Genomic DNA, 22,298 nt, shown 5'->3' with positions numbered 1-22,298 from the left:
ATTTGTTGGTATATTGTTGTAGCCATATAGTGTGTTTAGTAATTGATTGTGCTGAAATATTCCCTGTCTGTTCTTTCAGCGGGAGCTTGCTGCTCTGAGGCAGCATGATGGGGAGACCATGGAACACTTAATGGATGCTAGAGATAAAATACGGAAATTAACTGGAATGATCGAGGAGGTATGTCGTCCCATAATGTACTGAATTTTTTTGACCACATTTCAGTTTTCCTGTAATATGCTATAGGACAGAAGAAAAACCTATCTGTAAATTTCTATCCTAACTTCTGTTGGTATAAGGTAGATTTGAAAGCATGTGTTGTTGATATTTTAAGGTAATGTAAAATTGGTGCTGAGGTGGTTTTGAAAGCCTTCTTCTTCTTTATAATGTAGTGCGAGTGCAATTCTGAACTTTGCAACCTATCTCCTTGTCAGTTTTTTTTTCCCGCATATGTTTGTAGGTACAAAGAAGATAAAATAAATTCCCTCAATCCATAAGAACACCGTGCTATATTTAAGACTGATAAGTGAATCGAGCAACAAATGCATCTTGTATCTCAAACAATCCAATTGTTGTATTAGTCATTTGTTCTGTTTGTTTCATTTCAATTAATCTGATTTTCTTGATTAGTGTAACAGCTGTGGATGCCAGTACTTCACCTAATACTTAGACATTTAAATTGGTAATTTCTTCAGAATTGTTCTTCTCGCGAGTCATCATTGGCAGAACTAATGGTTAAAGAGGAGGAGCTGAGACAAAAAGAAGAGCTAGTCAAGTGTCTTCAAGAGGAGCTAGTTCAGGTGAGGCTTCTTTCCCATTTCTTTCAACAAACTGGCTGTATCCCACCGAGGCAGGGTGGCCCAAAAAGAAAAAGGAAAGTTTCTCTTTTTAAATTCAGTAATTTATACAGGAGAAGGAGTTACTAGCCCCTTGCTCCTGGCATTTTAGCCACCTCTTACAGCACACATGGCTTACGGAGGAAGAATTCTGTTCCACTTCCCCATGGAGATCTTCTTTCTTTCAACACACTGGGTGTATCCCACAGAGGCGAGGTGGCCCAAAAGGAAAAACAAAGGTTTCTCCTTTCACATTTAGTAATATATACAGGAGAAGGGGTTACTAGCCCCTTGCTCCCGGCATTTTAGTCGCCTCTTATGACACACATAGCTTATGGAGGAAGAATTCTGTTCCACTTCCCCATGGAGATAACAGGAAATAAACAAGAACAAGTAAGAAAATAGAAGAAAACCCAGAGGAGTGTGTGTGTATATATACATATGCTTGTACATGTATGTGTAGTGTGACCTAAGTGTAAGAAGTAGTAGCAAGACATACCTGAAATCTTGCATGTTAATGAGACAGAAAAAAGAAACCAGCAATCCTACCATCATGTAAAACAATTACTGGTTTTCAGGTGAGGCTGTTTACAAAATTCATGACATCGAAGTGTTTTGAAGTATGTTAGTTGTTTGTGTATCTCATAATTCAAGTGGGTTAAAAGGGAAGTTAAAGAAAGAAGTAATGTATAGGAAGGTTTGTACCACCATAGGAAAATGGAGAGTATATTGTGAAAGTTGTTAGATATAGATGATGAAGTGGGGTAGTAATCAGGTTGACCTGTGGATAAAGCAGCTGGGATGGATAGGATTAATACTGAGGTGTTGGAAGTGCAGATCTGGTTTTGGGAAAGTTAATGCATTTGTTAATTGTATACATGTATGAAAGAAGGAAAGGTATGTGAGGAATAGTAGGGAGCATACATACTTTTATATAAAGGGAAAGACAACAGAAAAGAGTGTAAGAATTATAAATAAACAAGTGTTGAATGTACTGCAAAAGATACAGGAAAATTTACTATTGAAAAAATTATAAAGAAGATGAAGCAGAAATGCAGACGAGTAAGATGGATGTAGGAAGAGAAGGTGCATGAATGAAGTGTTTGTATTTAACTACATACAGTAATCAGTGAGGTAAGAAGCCTTGAAGTTTGAGAACCATGTTAATAAATATGGTGAAAAATGGTTTGGTAGTACCAACAAGATGTGGAAAAAGACATGTACAGGTCAGGGCATTTATTGGAAGAAACATTTCACCATGAGTGACTTATTAGGACTGAAGAAGCCACTCATGGCAAAACATTTCCTGTAATAAATGTCCTGAACTGTATATAAGTCTTTTTTTCACAATAAATGCAGTATTCAACCTCAAATATTGTTCACAGGTGAGGTTAAAGACAGCCGAGGCAGAAGCAACCATCCGAGATCTCAGAGCCAGAATCCAGGAACTGGAGGAAGAACAGAAGAAGCTGAGAGAGGCAACCCCAGAACATTCAGTAGCTCATCTACAAGAAGAACTAATTGCTGTACGATTACGGGAGGCGGAAGCCAACTTAGCCCTTAAAGATCTCAGGCATAGAGTTCAAGAGCTTACACAGCTTTGGACAAAACATGTTCAGGTAAGACTTTTTTTTTTTTTTTTTTTAACACATCAGCGGTTTCCCACCAAGGCAGGGTGGCCCGAAAAAAGAAAAACTTTAGTCATCATTCACTCCATCACTGTCTTGCCAGAGGCATGCTTACACTACAGTTATAAAACTGCAACATTAACACCCCTCCTTCTCTGATATTCTACAATTTGTATAAATGTTGAACACAGACTTGGTTTTCAGGGAACAAATGGGCAGTGGAGGGGCTGACCATTTTTACATTGATGGTTCTTGTCATTATCTTTAGCCCAGTCAGTGGGCTGCTATATTTCCCACCACTTAGACCTCTGAATGACCATGTTTTACTCCTTTCTTCTCTCTGTATGTGTTTTTCTTTTTATTATATCATGTACTGTTGCAGATCATACAGGGTATGTTTATTGGGACATTCATTGGTATTTCCTTGCATGTTCTTGTTTCAAACAAAGGGCATCTGTATCATTTTTTGGGAAGAATCTAAACACACTATGTATGATAATCTATGTGTATGTAACTATATTTGTGTATACCTGAATAAACTTACTTACACACATTCTGTATTTTATAACACTTGGAAGTACAAGTAAGTGAGACTTATGCTGTTACAATGTGTATACTGCATCAAAGATGCAGCATACACATATTGAATAAACATAATAACTACTGAAATCTTAATACTAATGCGAGGTAGTCAAGCATGGCTTACGGAAGAAGAATTCTGTTCCACTTCCCCATGGAGATAAGAGGAAATAAACAAGAACAAGAACTAGTAAGAAGAAAACCCAGATGGGTGTGTGTATATATATGCATGTGTAATGTGACCTAAGTGTAAGTAGAAGTGGCAAGATGTTCCTGAAATCTTGCATGTTAATGAGACAGAAAAAAAAGACACCAGCAATCCTACCATCATTCAAAACAATTACAGGCTTCCATTTTACACTTGCTTGGCAGGACGGTAGTACCTCCTGGGTGGTGGCTGTCTACCAACCTACTACCTAGGGACATGCATATTCATCCTAATCTCTTTCTTTCAACACGCTGGCCGTATCCCACCGAGGCGGGGTGGCCCAAAAGGAAAAACGAAAGTTTCTCCTTTTTCATTTAGTAATATATACAGGAGAAGGGGTTACTAGCCCCTTGCTCCTGGCATTTTAGTCGCCTCTTACAACACGCATGGCTTACGGAGGAAGAATTCTGTTCCACTTCCCCATGGAGGTAAGAGGAAATGAACAAGAACTAGAAAGAAAATCCAGTGGGGTGCGTGTATATATGCTTATACATGTATGTGAAGTGTGACCTAAGTGTAAGTAGAAGTAGCAAGATGTACCTGAAATCTTGCATGTGTATGAGACAGAATAAAAAGACACCAGCAATCCTACCATCATTCAAAACAATTAAAGGTTTCCATTTTACACTAGCTTGGCAGGACGGTAGTACCCCCTGGGTGGTGGCTGTCTACCAACCTACTACGTACCTAGGAACATGCATATTCATCCTAATATAAACATTAATATTATCTTATCCCTCACTACCACATATGCCATGATATCTGAGAAAGGACAGCATGCTAGCACCATACAAGCCAGGGGCTGTAACATCACTCACAGTCTTCCCAGGAAAATTTGAAGAATTGGTAATCTCATATATAGCAGCAGTCAGCAGTGTGGTTGTAATTGAATGACAACAGTTTAAGTGTTATTTTTGTTACAGGACCAACATGGAGATAAGAGTGAGGCAGCAAAACCTGATGTAACAAGCACACCAAGCAAAAAACTTGGCCTCTTCTGGGATAGATCTAATGAAGCTGCCAAGCTGGAGGAGGAACTCATGACCACCAAACTACATGAGACAGCAGCTGTAGCAGAGCTTAAAGAGGCCAGATTAAAGGTCAGTATTATATATTATTTTTATTTATTGGACTGGGTTCATTCCATGTTAATAATAGGGATCATTGTTGATAGTAATAAAATACACTAATAATAATAATAATAATAATAATTAGTAGTAGTAGTATATTGTACCTCAACAGCAAAATAATTACTATATGAAAATATTAGTTATAAATACCATACAAGGAAGGTTTCTAAACATATTTTATTCTGGAATTGTTTTGCATTATATATAAGTACTACATTTTCCTTAGTTTGCAACAAAATTGCTGCTAGAAACTTAATGTGGAAAGATTTTTTCACTATATTTATTTGAACTCTTAGCACAGTAGTAAATAGAGTAATATACTCTCATTGTACAGGTTATGGAGCTTGAGACAGCAGTGCAAGTATCAACTAACCAGATGAAGCGACAAGAGGAGGAGAACAAGAGGCTACAAGAAGCTCTAGACGCTGCTGAAGCTAATATTCGCACTATGCAGTCTCAGCTCGGTGATCACAAGAGAAAATACACTGACCTTGAAAGTCAGGTTTGTAGACAAACTTTTATTATGTATCATGTGTCCTCTTTGAATTTTTATTTTATTCTTTATTAAAGTATGCTGATGTCTCACAGGTCTTGCATAATCATGAGTGTCAATTTAGAATAATCTGTTAAGGATTATTTTAACCTGTTAGATTATGGCTGACATTTTATAAATCCTGTGCTATATTTTATGCAAAGTGTACTTTCAGATGAAAGAGGAGAAGATGCTGGCAAGAATTCGTGAAGCTGAGAAATCACAGAGCTTAGCTGAGCTAACACAGAAAATTTCCTCATTAGAATATAAGGTAAATAAAATTTGACCACTTATTCCATATATTTGCAGTATCTGCCAAATTGTTCCTCTATCCATTAATTTTGATAACATTTTAAGCTTTTATCCATGGGGAAGTGGAGCAGAATCCTTCTGTAAGCCATGTGTGTAGTAAGAGGCAACTAAAATGCCAGGAGCAAGGGGATAGTAACCCCCTTCTCGTGTAAATTACTAAATGTAAAAATAAGAAACACTTTCATTTCTTCTTCTGGTCACCCTGCCTTGGTGGGAGACAGCCAGTGTGTTAAAAAATAAATTTAAACTGTTTCAGAACCAGGAATTAGTTACGGAAGGTGAAGTATCCCGGGTGGGCGGCAGTGACAGTGATCAGGTTCCCCGACTCCAGGATAAAGTTGCTGAACTCCAGTCAGAGGTAAGGCACCTGACATAAGTATTACTAAATCTATGGTACTTGTTAAGAGGCTGCAGTCTGCCAGTCTTGCAAGAAAGGCTTTAGAAGTGTGTCAACTGGAAAGAAAAATGATTTTGAAGCCTTGGCAAAAAATTGGATGTGTATAGTTGAAGGTTCTGTGCAGTTTGCATTATTGAACAGCTGAAATGAGCATTTCCCAAGCACAGTCCAATAATGCAAAGTGGAATAGACATATACATTGTGCAATGTAAATGTATATGGAGTCTGTAATATTGATACATCAGACTTTATTGAGATGAGCAGTTGCTTAGTATTTAGTATTAATATTACAGAGTTCCATTAAAGTTTGTGATATTGAATAGTTGGACACTTGCACACTGCACCCAAATTTTGTTTCCACTAATTTTGGTTCTTGTGTTGTAAAAGGAGGATAAATTTAATCTTGATAATTTTTATAGAATTTATGAAGAGCATAATGTTCATAGTGTCAAAGAAAATACAGGAACCATTATCACTTGCCATTTACCTCACTGGTCACATTTTCCAGCTTTATGCAGCAAAACCTCACTCACCAACACATGCTTTATATCTCACAGCTTCAATGCATCTCCATACAGTATCACCACAGCTATAGATTTTACAAATAATTCATTGAGTTTGTGAACACACACACACACATGTACATCTGTTGATAGCAATAAACCTTCTTTTAAACTGACATTGCTATTTAACATAGATAGTGAGATAGAAGTCAAAGTATCATTGTTTCTTATATTCTGTTTATTCTCATACACAGTTTATGGGAGTTGGTAATCTTGTTTTCTTATAGAAGAAAAACGGTAATAGATATACACCTTTGATATATTTTTAAAATAATTGTAGAATAAGGCAGTCTTTGAACAATATCTAAAGGCAGATTTGCTGTATAATTACTTAATACTGTATTCATGAAGCAGTCACTCCTTATAAGTCTTAAGAATCTAGCTAACTTTCCGTTGCCCTCAGTCTTGGGAAAGGTTGTAAAATAATGCAGTACTGTATTTGATTTATTTTTATTATTTACCTTTGCTCATTTATTTACTACTACCATCAGTTTCTCTTAGGCTAGTTTAGTTTTCAATGACCTTAATACCTGCCTGTTTTATCCACTGCACCTCAAGAAAAGCTCACGCGTATTAAAATAATTAAATCTCTTTAATTTATAGTTTGTCAGTGGCGGCTCGTAGCGCCAATAATACCTATACTATTGTACCACATCAAACTTCTATTTTTAATAATTTTTATCTCGTTTCACAAAAAATAAAAATTCGCTTATATTTTGAAAACAACATACGACAGATTTTTCCTGTAATATATTTGTCAGTTGCAAATTATTTTAGCGTAAGGTTGATGAAGTCATACGTCTGGCAGTGTGCATCTGGGGGAACTGCAGCTCCTATGGACGAGCCGTCACTGGTTTTAGTTATAGATGCAATGCAAAATCGCTTATTAGTGTACATGGTATATTTATGAGGAGCTGCTGAATAACTCTTATCCATGTGCTTATGCTTGCAATTTCCATCCTATGTCTTTGTGGTTAGTATCATTACCAGGATGGTGATTCATTATTTCAGTTAGAGGATTACTCATTTCCATAGATAACTTTCTATTACATCAACTTAAACAAAAGTCAGATTTTGACTTGCCGGTATTTTAAAACAATTGCTCTCTCTCCTATCCAGCTCGACCAACCTACATTACATATTTACACTTGAGATATGCTGAAGATTTGTAGGGTAACCTTAAGTTCGTTTTGTTGACATGCTTTTCTTTGTACATACTGCACTAAAATTTTGTTTGGAAATATATAGATTTCTTTTACTATAACACCAAGCTGAGTGACTGCCTCACCAACCAAGTCTTCTAATTCTACTTACTTAATTAGTTCTTTGTCACATATGTAATATCACTTTTAACCATGGTTTTCTAACACATTTGAACCTGCAGCCAACAGAGAAGTAAGGACAGCGTAAGTGCTTTGGCATTAGTTATGCATGACCACTTGTGCAATAAGATGTAGAAACACCATCTTGGTGTTTGACATGCATGACAAACTTGCCTGCTGCTTGTCTCCTTTGATAACCAACATTTTTTTACCAGTTAGTTGTTATAATTGTTGAATTTACAAACATGTACTTTAGTTTAGTTGGTGTTGTGTTGTTAACAGAGGTTGACACTAACAGCATTTCTACCACAATTAATACACATGCAAGAAGGCCCAGCATATACAGCACCCGTTTTTTGGTGTTCCATGTTTTCATTGGCTTCAAATTGAGCCATTGTTCAATTTCGTTGACTTGATTGAAAGCCAATGAAAATGTGGAACACCAAAAAGAGGTGCTATATATATGTGACCCTCCTGTACAAGGATGTGTTTATTGAAAGGTGAGGCACCTTAATGTAAAGTAGGGAAGCCTTGCTGGCTACATATTAAGACAGTGTTTTTCTGACCATGCATGCTCTTAAAATGGAAGGGAACTGTCAGTAGTTCAAGACTCGTCTCTTTTAAATAATGTAAAACATAAATGGTGACCTGTTGTACAACTACTGTCGTTTACCATATAATATAGGTTTTTCTGTGTGTGCGCATCAGTTTTGCGAGTGTACACATATGTATGTATGTACTCTGATTTGTCCTTATGGATTTGTGAGGTCTTCGCTTGAGGCATTGTCAACTGGTTTCTGGTTACCTGAGCACTATTGCAGCTACTAAAACTGTAGTTTTAAGTCTATCAGATAATGTTGAAATTTCCAGTGGTTGCCTATCTGCTCTTGTATTCCATTTCATTATTATACCACACTGTGGGAAAAAATAACCTGATAGCTATTCAACACAACTTTCAGTTTACAGCTGAAACTGCTTCTGTGTTGATGTTCCTCATGTTTATATAGGTGTAGACACAACACGTATGTACAGCATTTCTTATTTTGGTCTAATATACATTGAGAGTACCTTTTCTGTTTTAGCATTTCATCCTCTAAAAGTTGTTGGTACCTCAATACTCTTGCTACATTTCCCTTAAATTACATCACTTTACAAAGGATTAACTTAATTCCTTTACATTACATTAACTTATAGCATACCTCTATTACTAGATTTCCTCATTTTATTCACTTCTGCATTAGGCTCTTTACATCATCTGAAAACAAATTAATATTATACTATTCCTTTTAGCTAATTGCGTCTTCTTCTTTCAACAAACCGGCCGTATCCCACCAACTTGGCAGGGTGGCCCAAAAAGAAAGAGAAAAGTAGCTAGTTACTTACAGTATATAAATTAGAAACGCAATCAGTACCAGCACTGATTCTTGTGGCAACATTTTCCTTTGGGGGGCATGTCTATCAGAAGCAGAAAATGTTACTGCCACCGTAATAGTTTGCCTTTTATTCTTACTCCATTTTGTAGTTTCCAGATTGTCACTTATTAGGAATTCTAAATAGAAAGTAATTTTTTTTAAATCGAAGTAAATGTAATACAGTGGTACCTTGGCATATGAACAACTCCCAACTCGAACAATTATGCAAGTGTATTTTTGGGGGTCTGAAACGGATGAATGTAATTTACATTATTCCTTGTGGGAACAAATTCATTCGATATAGGCACTCGAACAGCCTTCTGGAACGAATTAAGTTCATATCCTGAGGTACCACTGTATGCTCATCCATTTTTTCTTGAATTACTGCAACTGTCACACCGGAATTGGGTAGGAAATTGCTGATGAAAACCGAACTGTTAATTAGCAGGGATTTGCTCTGATGGTGTTTTGTCCACTTTAATTGCTTTGCCAGGTACATTTACAATGATGATTGTCTGCCAGACAGGCCTATAGTTAAATTTTGTGCAATTTTTTATTTGTCTGCCACTTTACTTTCTTATAATAAAATATCATAAATTGTCCAGAATGGACAGCTTAGTTCTGCACATTATTTTAACACTTATGGTGCTACTTAGTCTTTTTTTATTATTATTCAGTGCTTTTGCAATTTATCAATCAAATTCTCAAGGAAGTGTGTGAATAAAATTGTCAATAGGTAAACTGTATACAGGAGGATTATAGTTTACCTGTGGAGGTGACTTGGCTATATATATGACAGTCTTATCAGTATAGCCTAAAGCTTTTACTTACAATATTATGAATACATCTGGCTTATATAGGCCTACTGGACTAGGCACAGATCATAGTCAGCACTAGCTGTTACACATGACGATTTTGTGTTTTTTTTATCCATCAATTTGTACAAAACACTTTTCTTAGTTTTTAACCAATTGCTAGAATGATTAGGTTTTTAAATGCATAAACATTGTGTTAGAATCTTAGCCAGATCTAATGATCAGTTCTACACATTACAATAGGAACTGCCTCTTTTGCAGTTTTTACATGTTACTGATCTATAGTAGACTTCGAAGTAGAAATCGTCTGGTTATGCCAAGTAATATTGCCATGTGGATGATGAAGCATGTTTATGTCCCAAGAATAAAGATTTAAATAAGTTTCCTCTTGAATTATTCTAGCTCTGTCTCCAGTATTTATTGCTGAGGTTAAGCTGAATATATCATTTCTAAATACAATATTAAAAAGGATCACAAATGTAAATTGAAAATGTGTAGAAAGTCAACTATTGTTAGCTCTTGAGAACTCTGTTTTCATGTAACCCATAATTCATAGATGATGAAATACAGTCAGACCGAAATGTCATCATAAGTTTCTTTCTCTTATGTGTGGGTTATTTGTGCACAGCAATAAAAATATACGAGAGAGATTTTAAAGCAAATTCCCAAAAACTGTTTATTGATAAATTGTTGAAACTTTCAGGGAGCACTGACAATCCAAAACATAAAATACCATATAAAATGCAACCAAAAATATTTTTATACAGTAAACCCCCCGTATCCACTGCGTCAGTATCTGCAATTTCAGTTATCCATGGTTTACTGAGGCCCTTAATTATGCCCCCAAAGTGCAGAAGTTGTGATGGTGGCAGTTGTTCAAAGCGTAAGAGAAGTTGTGAAATGCTTCCCATCAGTGAAAATATAATAATTCTAGACATTTTGCATAATTTATCAAACTTCATCATGGGTATGTATGTAAATGAAAAATGACTCATAAATAGGGTTTGCTATTATCCACAGTAGTTCTTGGAATGTATCCTCCTTGGATACAGGGGTCCTACTGTACTATATCATGTAAAATGTCTTAAAATTCATAGTTTTAACATCAGTGCTGTATTTTAAATCTGCCCTAAAGAGAGCTTTCTGATTAAGAATTCCTCCAAGAATATTCTACAGGTTCTCATGTGAAAAATTTTATGTAGGACAGACTGGAAAAAAGTGTCTAAGTAAGATTAAAATATAGCATTTGATTATGATCAGGATTTTAATGCTTTGTTTATTTTTGTAAAGAATTTTAACGATTTTCTTGAGCGATTAAGAAGTTAAAGTAATTGTAATAGGCAGATCATTTGCTGAACAAAATAGAATAATCAAATTGTAATCTGAATGCAAGTCCAGGGCTTTATAAGGCAGACTTATTCATAATGTCCATAAAAATATTAGGCATACGTATTAGCAGATGGTCATTTTTTCACCTGACGAGTCTAGTCCATAGGTGTGGTGGCCACCTGTTGCTAATTAATTTCATTTAATGTGTTCCTTGAGAATGTTGGAATTTTTGCATCATGGTAAAATTGTGTAATATATACATATATTATGATAAAGTTCCACCAGAATGTAAGTTAATATCCTGTGGTCCTCGCTTTGCACGAAGCCTTGTTTCCTTGAGATTTTCTTAACAATTTTAAAATTACCTTTAAAATTTCAATTCTTGTTTCCTAAATTTGTCATACTTTTATAAGTTTATTTTTGGAAAATATCAAAGCAAAGCTTTTTATATAAAAAGTTTTTAAAATAAGTTGGAATTAAAGAATTGGGCATGAAAGATTATGTTGAATGTTGTAAACATTAAAACATATTATTTGGGAAAATACTGATTAAATGTTGGACAGTAAAGCTTTACAAAAAAAATCCCCCATTAAATGCTGTAGGTATTAAGCAGCAACATAAGTGGTCAAAGCTGCAGAGGGTGGGGAAACTTCAGTAATATTCAGGTATATGGGCAATCACAAATGAGAAAATAAAAGCAGCAGTGCCAGAATATTAAAGGTTTCAAGTTTCTTGATAAGATTAGATAAATCATATATATTTAGTGAAAGATTAAGTTGGCCAGAAAGTTCTTATTTTCCTCTGGCAAGACAGTGATAGTGTGAATGATGGTGAAAATTTCTTTTTTGGGTCAGCCTGCCTTGGTAGGAGACGGCCAGCGTGTTAAAAAAAAAATAGACTTAAATGAGTGTTTTAAGAAAACGTGTGTATATACTGTACAGTAATCCCCCAGGTAATGAAAGGCATGTTACTGTATAATTAACTTAAGCCAAAAATTGCTTTCCACAAAGTGTGCTCCCATAATTTCATCACAACTGCATTCCTGAACATCTGTGTTGGGTGTCTTGTACATTTACTGTTTAGATAAGGTTAAGAAAATGTTTATTTAGGTTAGTCATTGGTACATAGTTATTTAGGTTAGTCTTTCGCATACTGTAAATGTTTTATATGCAATGTATAAAGAATTTAACATGATGATTTACCTTTAGATTCTGTGCCTAGTTAAGTTTTGTTCACATTAGGAGCTAGTACACAACACACACACACTAATACAGCATCAACCTCCATAACACGTATGACTAAAATAAATAATTTTTGACATTTAATGAAAGAAGGTATTATAGTTATGATTTCATTAATACTTCACCAAAAGCTTGCACTTGGGAGAGGAACCTTATGGTGTTTGTCCATCTCTGACCATTGTCAGGTCACAACTAGGGAATGGAATAGAGAAAGCCTAAAGACAGTATGATAGAGGGTGCCCATTACTGTATCATCTTTAGGCTTTCTCTAATTTTCTCTCCCTAGTTATGACTTTTCAATTGTCCAGGACCAACTGAAACATTATAGGTTGTTTTGTAGTGTATTTATTTTTCTATAGAAGGTGACTAGATTATTACTACCACCTGGAACTTTCAATGTTTATATTTGGAAAAATTATCAACTAAGATTTCACTACTACACATCACCAATTGGTATAACACTTCATGTATTTTGATGTCAAAACAAGGAAATTGGGTAAAAGATAAGGCAGTAAGTGCTGCAAGCCGTAGAATTTTTAAAAATATTACATTAAACACTGAAGAATGTGAGAATGAAAGGGATTTAACAGCTATTGAATCACAAGTTGGGAACCTATCAGTAGTACCTTTCTTAACTTTCTCAATTTTTAACTAGGTGAAAGCTCTGGCTTACATTGAAGATATTGCTAGGGTCAGGCTTTGAGCTGAGGTAGCTCTTAAATACAGCAATTGCAGGATATCTTGGTTTAGTTCTGTTGAAATCTTAAGTGTGATAGGAAGAGAAATTTCAAGCCATACTTGGTGTATGATAAAAGGTTACTATGAGATATAGTAGTATCCACTTTTTTAGAAATATTGCATAGTAATTAAAGATTAAGATTTTTTTTTTTGTCATGTTTAAATGCAGTGCATAGAGTTCAGGAAAATTAGTAAAAATAACTTGACAAATGAGCAAAATAGTTTCATTGGTACAGAATGACTTATTCTTTCCCGTTTAATAAATGAGCATTCAGTCCCCTCGATATTTTATGCTTTTCTAGTAAATTTATCTGTAATGAATTACATATACAGTACAATAGGTATGAATAGTGAAATTGATGTTTCTTCCAAAAATCATTATTTGCATATTGTTTTAGATCTTGGAAAAAAAAAGGTGAAATTTATGTAAGCAGGGCAAGATGGGAACTGCATGGTTTGCTCGCAATTATAACTGCATGAATAATACCAGTTTCTATTTCTTGAATTATTACTTGCATACACATGTGTAGATGCATCTATTAAAATTAGATCAGATCTAAACTGAAGTCTGGTTTATTACATGTTTCATTCAGAAGTGTATAAGCATGTATTATTTTGCATTGGAACTTGTACATATAATATGTAAATACTTATGTCTTTCTTTTTCAATCAGATTGCACGTCTCACTGCAATCAATCGACGACTGACACGCACTGTAAGTATGCAGAGGTTGGATATTGCAAGTGGACCAGAATCTGACATTGAGGACACAGAAGAATATAGATTATACTTGGAGGATTCAGATTCATCACCAAAGAAATATGAATATTCTATAAAAGGGGAGAATGGATTACTTGAACATGGAAGAGATGAAAGCAGAGTGAGAATGGCTTCTACATGTAGTGATAGATCAACACCCTCGCCTTCTAGGGAAACTGCGAACAGAAAAACATCACAGACTCTTGCAGATGCATTCCTTGAACAGTTACCAGAAGTCAGAAATTATGACGATGCATATCAAAATGGCTCTGCGACTCATGAAGAGAGAGGGGCATGCTAGTGAATCATATTTTGAACTTTTGTGTAAGGTGATTGCTAATATGCAACTAATGAAGTGGAAAGCTTTAAACCCTGAAGTAGATATAAGAACATTTTTATTGTACATAAAATTTAGGAAAGAAAAGTAATTGAACTGTGTCAACATTTTTTAAGTTAAGATGTAAACACAAGTCCTTGCATGTGGGACTTAAACATCAGTTGTCATGCATCTTATTGGATATTTGACATTAAGGCTAGTTCATCCATTTTATCCTGTGGACCATGTCAGTTTAGTGTGCATATTTATACTTTCATATATAAAGTATGAGATAATTCTAATGAAATTATTTAATGATTATTCTTGTGTCAGAAGTTTAGATAAAATATTTCTTGTTAACATTAGGAGATTGTGCGCATTGTTCTGGTTGGAGCAAGTAGCACACATGTCGATTGATTGAAGCTTATAATACTTTACCTCAGATTTCTTTACAGGAGGCTTAAACAGTTTGAAGATGTGCAGTATATATAAAACCATAGTATAATCTCTTCTCACATTGACACTGGATAGTTATGTGACCTAGGATGTCCATGATGTACCAGTGCTCAGTGATTACTCCAGCATACTGGAATCTCATGTTTTGCAGTTTTGAAAAAAAAAAATAGGTTAATACAAATGATGGAATGCTCTGACTGGAAAGTTAGAATTAAGCCATTATATTGTAGATTAGTGGTTTTAAAAATGGGTTACTGAGGTAAATTACAAGATACTTGACCAACTACCAGGCTGTAGCAATAGGCCATGCTTCACAAGTATTTATAGGCACAATCATTGTAAAGCTGTGATGTTTTCCTTGAGCCCTCACTTTCCCTAGGAGAAGGATGGCGAATGAAACCAAAACAAAGATATGTATTTATTTATTTTAGGTTTCTCTTTTGTATGTACTTACATTATGTATATATATATACTGTATGATATAATGGTCGAATTATTTAAAATCTTTTATTTCTTTTTAAGTGTATATTTGAGAAATATTATATAATTTTATTTCATACTACATCCTTTTTGAACAGTCTTCCTTATAATCATGAATGGGAGTGACAATCACAAGGTGCAGTCCATTGGGTTTTATTGTAAAGACTTTCATGACTTTCTGCATATATACTTATAGATTTTTTACTTTGCTGCAAATTCCTAATTTTTTACATTTTAAAACTAAGTTGAAACTATTCCAGAGGTGCTATATTTGCTCCTGTGATTGTGGGTTTATCTTGCTTTAAAACTGCTGTTACTAGATTCAAATTTTTTTTTTTTTTTTCAATTTAGCAAGTGTTTATTGATATTAATGCAAAATAGTCTATGTAATTGCTCTTATAAGATTTGAGACTCGTATGCTTCAAAAAGGCTAGCTCTTGTATGTACGTGGCTTCATTGTTTATTATTGAATCACTATTACAGCTGTTATTTGCAAGCGTACTAGATCTGTACACAGGCACCCGTCACTTAGTAATAGAATTTATTAAAATACTCAATATTTCGATACTTAAATATCTAATAACGGGGAATTTGCACCTACTACTTGTTTTGGAATAGTCGGTAGGATCAAATTTCAAGATATGAACTATGTTCATGGCTAACTTGTTCTCATATCCTAGAAAATACTTGAAAGTCCCAATAAAATCTTTGATATTGAATGCATAAAGGAAGGACTTGTGCATATTAAATAGGGGATGATGACATTCCACAATGTGAAATGTATCTTTACAACAATGATACTCAAATAAAATATAAACATCAATAACTTGAGTTTCACTGTTCTTGACAGTAACTGATTACCAACTTGCGTAAGTCTGGACCTCATTTAATCAATTTTAAACTTTCATGGGTTGTAGCACTAGTCTATACTTTCTAGCATAGATAGGGATCTGCTAGGAAAAGGAAGCAAAATAACTATCATTCTCTTTCTACCTCCCTTCCCAGGAAAGTTTCAGTAGGTATCTATTTTTTTGGCACTGTGATATACTTAGTTTAAATGATCAAGATTTTTACATACATATAAAATTTTAAGGTCAAGATTCACTGAACCCTGGTCTACAGCAATAATACTTGTTCTCTACTGATCTTGTCACTGAATACAGAAATGCCTCAATGTATAAAGATATAAACTGACCTCGAAGGGGAGGGGTAAAGGCTCTTTATTCAAACTCAAAATTTGTTTTTAAACCATAATTTCGTATAGCCACAATGTATAACTGTTTAAAAAAAAAAAAAATGAAATTTCCTTTAGCCAATCAATTATTGGTCATATTTAGTGCTCCCCAAAAACCACTAAGTGAAATAACTTTTTTCTCTCTCCAAAGCTCAAAATTTGTAGAACAGTGTAATTAGTGATCTAATTACCAGTGACATTTTTAATATAACAAATTCATAAGAAAGAATAATAAAAACTGTACTTAAATGTAGTAAACAACAGATATCCTGTGGATATCACTATTGTATGACTAGAATATTCAGCTAAAATTTCACAAAATAATTCTGTACCTTTATTTGTAGAGTGCTGATTTAGCACTTTTTTGTGAATAATTAAATGCTGAATGAATGACCTCCAGAATATAAACACGCAGCCGTACTTCGCCACACAATTCACATCTGGATACTGCATATAAAATTTATCAACAATTGTACTAGAAATAAACTATACTTTTTTAGGTAAACAATACTGACCACCTAAACATATAAGAAAATTATATTCACACACACACACAAAAAAGGCTCTAAATATATTAATGGCATACAATACCAAGTAGTAGATGAATAAAATATGTGCATTATTTCTATAAGGTTTTTGCTTTTTCACTCAAATGCAGAGTTGACTAATGTACAAGAGAGTTGAAGAAATAATCAATTCCTCAGCCTTGACAGTTGTTCAGTTCATATGATCAATGTTATGGAATGAATAAATTCTGTCAAGTCTGAGGAAGTGAACACCATCTCTTCAACTGTCTCAGTATATTAATCACCTTTGTAATTGACCAATATTATTTGTGGCAAGAAAATCTTTATCTGAGAAATAACCAGCCTGCTGGCTGCAGCTTTAGATTCTATGGTAACACTCCCACAATTATACAGTACCTATCTCAGAAAAAATATAAACTTGCCACTAACAGTGTAAAATTATTTAAAGCTAGCTTGGTAACAATGTGCAGAAATGATCAAATCCAAGATATCAGTGTAGAGGCGGACATGGCACTCTGTGAGCAACAGGTTACATTTTGATACTAATATTAAAAAACTTATGAGGCCATTAAATCAAATGTGATATACTGGTAAGCACTACAATAAAATATGGGCACTGGAACTTCTAAGCTTGGTCTACAAAGATTAACCCACATGGGCTTTGTATTTCAATGTAGTAAACCTATTCAAATGTTAATAAAAAATAATTAAAATTATATTTGATGAATTTATAAAATACACCCACCTACCATCTGACTTACGACCAAGCTTGGTTCCTACTAACCGGACACAAGTTGAACCTTACTACTGAATATCATATTATGTAATGATTTTATTTTGGTATTTCATTTTTTATGCTGTTAGTACTGTATTTTATACTATAAGGTTTAGGAGAAACACTGTGTACAACACAAACAGTTGTTTATTTCCCAAAACATTTACATACAAAACATGGTCGTAAGTCGGATGGTAGGTGTACTAGGGATGACTAATGGTTGGTTGCTTCCATACAATTCACATAACCAAATTCTGATGTCAAATATACACAAATAAAATTTGAATTTTATACCTATGACTGTAATATGCTATTGTGTATGTATATGCAGGAGTGCCAGACTACATACCTTTGATATTTTGGATGACATGATAATTTTTCCTCAAATGTTTCTTTCACAATATTTGTTGCTTCTGCGATGCCATTAAACTGTTGGTCCATTTCAGCAGTAAGTGTAGCAACTGAAAGAATCAATTCAATTCAGAAGCTAATTCTATATACTAGTCCAACAATGAAATAATTCTTTCTTTCTTTCAACACACCGGCCGTATCCCACCGAGGTGGGGTGGCTCAAAAGGAAAAACGAAAGTTTCTCCTTTTACATTTAGTAATATATACAGGAGAAGAGGTTAGTTGCCTCCTACAACACGCATGGCTTACGGAGGAAGAATTCTGTTCCACTTCCCCATGGAGGTAAGGAAATAAACAACAAGAACAAGAACTAGTAAGAAAATATTAGAAAACCCAGAGGGGTGTGTGTATATATATGCTTGTACATGTATGTGTAGTGTGACCTAAGTGTAAGTAGAAGTAGCAAGACATACCTGAAATTTTGCATGTTTATGAGACAGAAAAATGGACACCAGCAATCCTACCATCATGTAAAACAATTACAGGCTTCCGTTTTACACTCACTTGGCAGGAAGGTAGTACCTCCCTGGGCGGTTGCTGTCTACCAACCTACTACCTAGTGAAATAATTATAATGGCTAAAATTTAATTTTTCTTCTGTAGAATTATTTAAAAACTGCTCTAAGACTTTTAATAAAAAATAATCGAAGGTCACTGCAAGTTTCCTGGGTATTCTTTCTTATGAATGACAATATAAACCAGTTTAGAGTGACATTTGAACACTTCTAGAAAGACAGCAATTGAGTGAATGTGTTTTCTTTGGGATCAACCTGCCTTGGTAGAAGATAGCCATTATGTTTTTTTTCTTTAAATTGAGTGATGTTGGGTTTGGGCGATCACACACAGCAAATTACTGGTAAAAATAGGGTTGCTACATATAAGCAAAACTGCCAAAAGTGAGGGTAAACCAAGTAACATCTTAGAATGGATATTTAACAATTAATAATAAAATATCTAAAGAACCACAATCAAGGGAGGTACTTGAATGTGGGGCTTGGACTCTCCTGCCCCTTCCTTGATTGAACCTGAATGCCTCCCATTCCTGTGGGTGCTGTATGACCCTTATGGGTTTAGTGCTCTCCCATGAATGTAATAACTAAACAACCAAAAGAACAACGTAACTAACCACGGTGCCGTGAAATCCTTGGCTGGACACTTATGATACTTGACAGAAAGTAGAACCTTCTTCAATCTCACTACGAATATCACCTGAGAGCATAAAGTTAACAATAGCACGCGCTAAATAGCTTGTCACAGCAACTTGTGAAGCGTTGTAAAAGGAAGACATGTCGTCTTTCCAATCTCTACCCAAATCCTGGGAAAAGAAAATTAATCTTACATTACTCATGATAACTAATAAAGTCAGAGAAGGTGCTCAACCTGTGTGAAAATTCTGAGAAGGAAAAACCGTCAAGCAATGAAAACTGTCTTAAGGGTTTGTTAGAGCTAGCTTAACAAGACTGTTCTGATCTCAAGCTGGACTATGATATTAAGAGCTAAATATAATTTTTCTTTAATGGCTTTTCAGAAATTTTTATCACCTTTAAAACTTATGCTCAGTATTTTCCATTTGTTTGATAGCATATCTTCTTAACAGTGATATGCTAAATGTTTTCCAGACAAATAAGTCAATTCTTCTGCACATTTAAATCCTAGAAATGTCTTATTCAGACTTATGTATGAACCTTGTTTTGGTCACTATACAATAGTAGTGTCTTAACTACTACTTTTATTGCTCTAATTAGTTCCACATCAACTGACTGTATTTGGTGTAGGTTCACTTTGTTTTTTTGTATATAGTATACACTCGTGCTTCAAATTCATGGTAAAATCTCTCGCAGTTCCTCTAATTCGGTAATTCTGCCATCATCTTTAATTCTTTGTATTTTTTCTTTCGCACTTAGTTTGTTTTTTGTAAGCTCAAAAGAGATTTGGTTTTGATCTTCTCCTGTTTAAAATTTGTTTTTAAATATTCTTGCTTTTTTCCTAACATTTGTATATGATTCACTGACTTACTTGAATTTATAATAAGTGTTTTGGTTTGGTTAAATTCTGTACTGCTTCCAAGACTGCCTTTTATTCTTCTGGCTTTCCAGCAGCAGTATATGTTGCAAAACTTCTTATACATGTATACTGTATATACAGTAATGGTATATATGTATAACCCTTCTTTTAATATTTCATTCCATTTATTTTTATTGAAACATTTTGTTTGGTCTTCATCCTCTCCTGTTTAGTAGTACAGCATACCTGTTCATGTTTTCTCCTGCCCTCATCATGTCCAACATATATCCAAAAAAAAATATGCTTATCATGATCAATTGGGTCAAGATTTTAGCTTGTAGTGATAACTTCCTTTATAATAAATATCAGGCTAGATATTAGTGAGGTGTTATCTTCTCTGACAAGAACTCCTTCAATACGCAGATGCAATATTCCATCACAGAAATTTGGTTGGCCAATTAATTTCATTCTAATATCACAGGTCAAGACATGGTATATTTTCATCAATTCCCAATACAAAATTTTTAACTTGTGCATGGTCACTTTTTTGTAACATTTAATTTACTGCAGTAACGGTATATCAGTACAGTGTGACTTTATTATTATTAGATGTGTATGTGTGTGTCTTGCCTCAACAATGAAATTAATTATACAGTTGTATGCTTATTCAAGCCACCCTGCCCCTCTTTCACACACACTCACTTGTAAGTAACAATATCATATCCAGCAACACTATTACAGTACATGAAAGTGAATAAGAAAAAACATTAGACCAGAATTTACCTTACCTTTAAAAACATTTTGAAAGCCTCTCTAACAATCTGGTCTAAATTCAATTCATGAGGGAATTTAAGTTCAGGATTTCTCTCTAGGATGGTTGCTACCACTGAGAAAACCTGAAAAGTAAATTACAAATAAAAACATGTAATTTCTTTCTTAAATCCATATACATTACCATATTTTAATTTTTTTTTGTATGCAGTGAAAAGTTGTATAATTTCAAGAGCTTTTATAATCTCTTGCATTATCAAGGAAAAGTAAATAATAAAAGTCTTATAGCAGAGATGTGACCTCACACTTGCATCTAGTGGTTGGGTCTTACCTCACTAAGTGTGGCAAATACACATTTCCATTTATCTGAAATTTGAAGACGGGTCACCATCATTCACACATAATCACTGTACTGCAGAAGCACCCAGATATGACAGTTTAGATGTCACTCCAAACAGCCAATATCTCAAACCCCTCTTGAAAGTGCAGGCATTGTACTTCCCACCTCCAGGATTCAGGTCTGGCTAACTGGTTTCCCTGAATCCCATCACAAAATATTATCCTGCTCACACTCCAACAGCTTTTTATTTTTAGTAAGCTGTACAGAAAAAGTGGTTACCAGCTCAATGCTCCAGGCATTTTAGTCGACTTTTAAAACACACACTGCTTATGGAGGAAAAAGTCTTATTCCACTTCCTCATGGATATGAAAGGAAAAGTAATAAGAACAAGAACTATTAAGAAAAAACAATGAAAAACTCAGGTAGTGTGTATACGTGTGTAGTATTACCTAAGTAAAGCAGCAAGATATACCTGTTATCTTGTGTGTTTATGAGAGAGAAAAAAGACATCAGCACTCCTACCATCAAGTAAATCATATACAGGTTTCTGTCTTACACTCATTTGGCAAGACAGTAGTACCTCCCTGGGTGGATACTGTCTACCAACCTACTACGTATAAAGAATTTTGGTGGTCGCTCCTGCAACCCAGCCAGCACAAAAATCTACGAGGATTATAAACAATGTTGACAAACAAATTCTCCTTTGCCTGACATGTCACTCTTAACCTGACTAAAAACTTCAGAATAATGAAAATGTATTTCCCATGCTCAGAGAAATTTCTTAAGATACAAAATTATTTATTTTTTCTTAAGAATTGATAGACGTATCCAAGTGAATTTAGATGGTATTCAAATTCTTAATTGTGCACCTTATAAAACATACATAATAATATGACTTAATAAATCTAACCTATCGTATATCAATTTACGTACAGCCAGCAGCAACAGCCTGGTTGAACAGACCCTGATCCACCACGAGGCCTAGTCTCAGACCAGGCCACAGGGGCGTTGACCCCTGAAACCCTCTCCAGGCAAACTCCAGGTATCTCAAGTCAGACAAATATTATACAGTAGCTGTATTATGTAACAGCTATGAAATAGTGCATGTTAATTTCATGACCATCAGACTGTATATAGAACATATCTTCAATTGTCTAGTAACAAAGCAGTGAACACCTTACAAGTC

General features: G+C 34.6%; 2 protein-coding genes across 8 annotated transcripts in view; one reads left to right on the top strand and one right to left on the bottom strand.

Annotated features, from left to right (window-relative positions):
* Nucleotides 1–15,877, top strand: part of Evi5 (ecotropic viral integration site 5) — a gene marked incomplete at its 5' end in the record, with an annotated part of 29,713 nt that extends 13,836 nt beyond the window's left edge. Inside the window, 9 exon segments of one of the 2 annotated variants that reach the window (XM_070092097.1) lie at nucleotides 80–178; nucleotides 694–798; nucleotides 2,220–2,453; nucleotides 4,173–4,349; nucleotides 4,714–4,881; nucleotides 5,087–5,182; nucleotides 5,480–5,581; nucleotides 7,568–7,589; nucleotides 13,714–15,877. In XM_070092097.1, the coding sequence (XP_069948198.1) occupies nucleotides 80–178; nucleotides 694–798; nucleotides 2,220–2,453; nucleotides 4,173–4,349; nucleotides 4,714–4,881; nucleotides 5,087–5,182; nucleotides 5,480–5,581; nucleotides 7,568–7,582 (996 nt within the window). 2 annotated transcript variants of the gene reach the window in all.
* The window catches only part of LOC128692845 (probable phosphorylase b kinase regulatory subunit beta), an 80,816-nt gene continuing 73,896 nt past the window's right edge, over nucleotides 15,379–22,298 (bottom strand). For 5 of the 6 annotated variants that reach the window (XM_070092092.1, XM_070092091.1, XM_070092093.1 and 2 more), the window contains 3 exons: nucleotides 20,790–20,897; nucleotides 19,124–19,312; nucleotides 15,379–18,048 (listed from right to left, as the gene is read on the bottom strand). In XM_070092092.1, coding sequence (XP_069948193.1) covers nucleotides 19,154–19,312; nucleotides 20,790–20,897 — 267 coding nt within the window. In that variant the 3' untranslated portion in view covers nucleotides 15,379–18,048; nucleotides 19,124–19,153. The remainder of the gene's footprint in view (nucleotides 18,049–19,123; nucleotides 19,313–20,789; nucleotides 20,898–22,298) is intronic. The other variant, XR_011392892.1, reaches the window with a different exon arrangement.

This window comes from Cherax quadricarinatus, chromosome 38 (assembly GCF_038502225.1).
Source record: "Cherax quadricarinatus isolate ZL_2023a chromosome 38, ASM3850222v1, whole genome shotgun sequence".
NCBI classification, from domain to species: domain Eukaryota; kingdom Metazoa; phylum Arthropoda; class Malacostraca; order Decapoda; family Parastacidae; genus Cherax; species Cherax quadricarinatus.
Note: the sequence above shows the minus strand (reverse complement) of the source record. Positions and strands in the feature narration are given on the sequence as shown.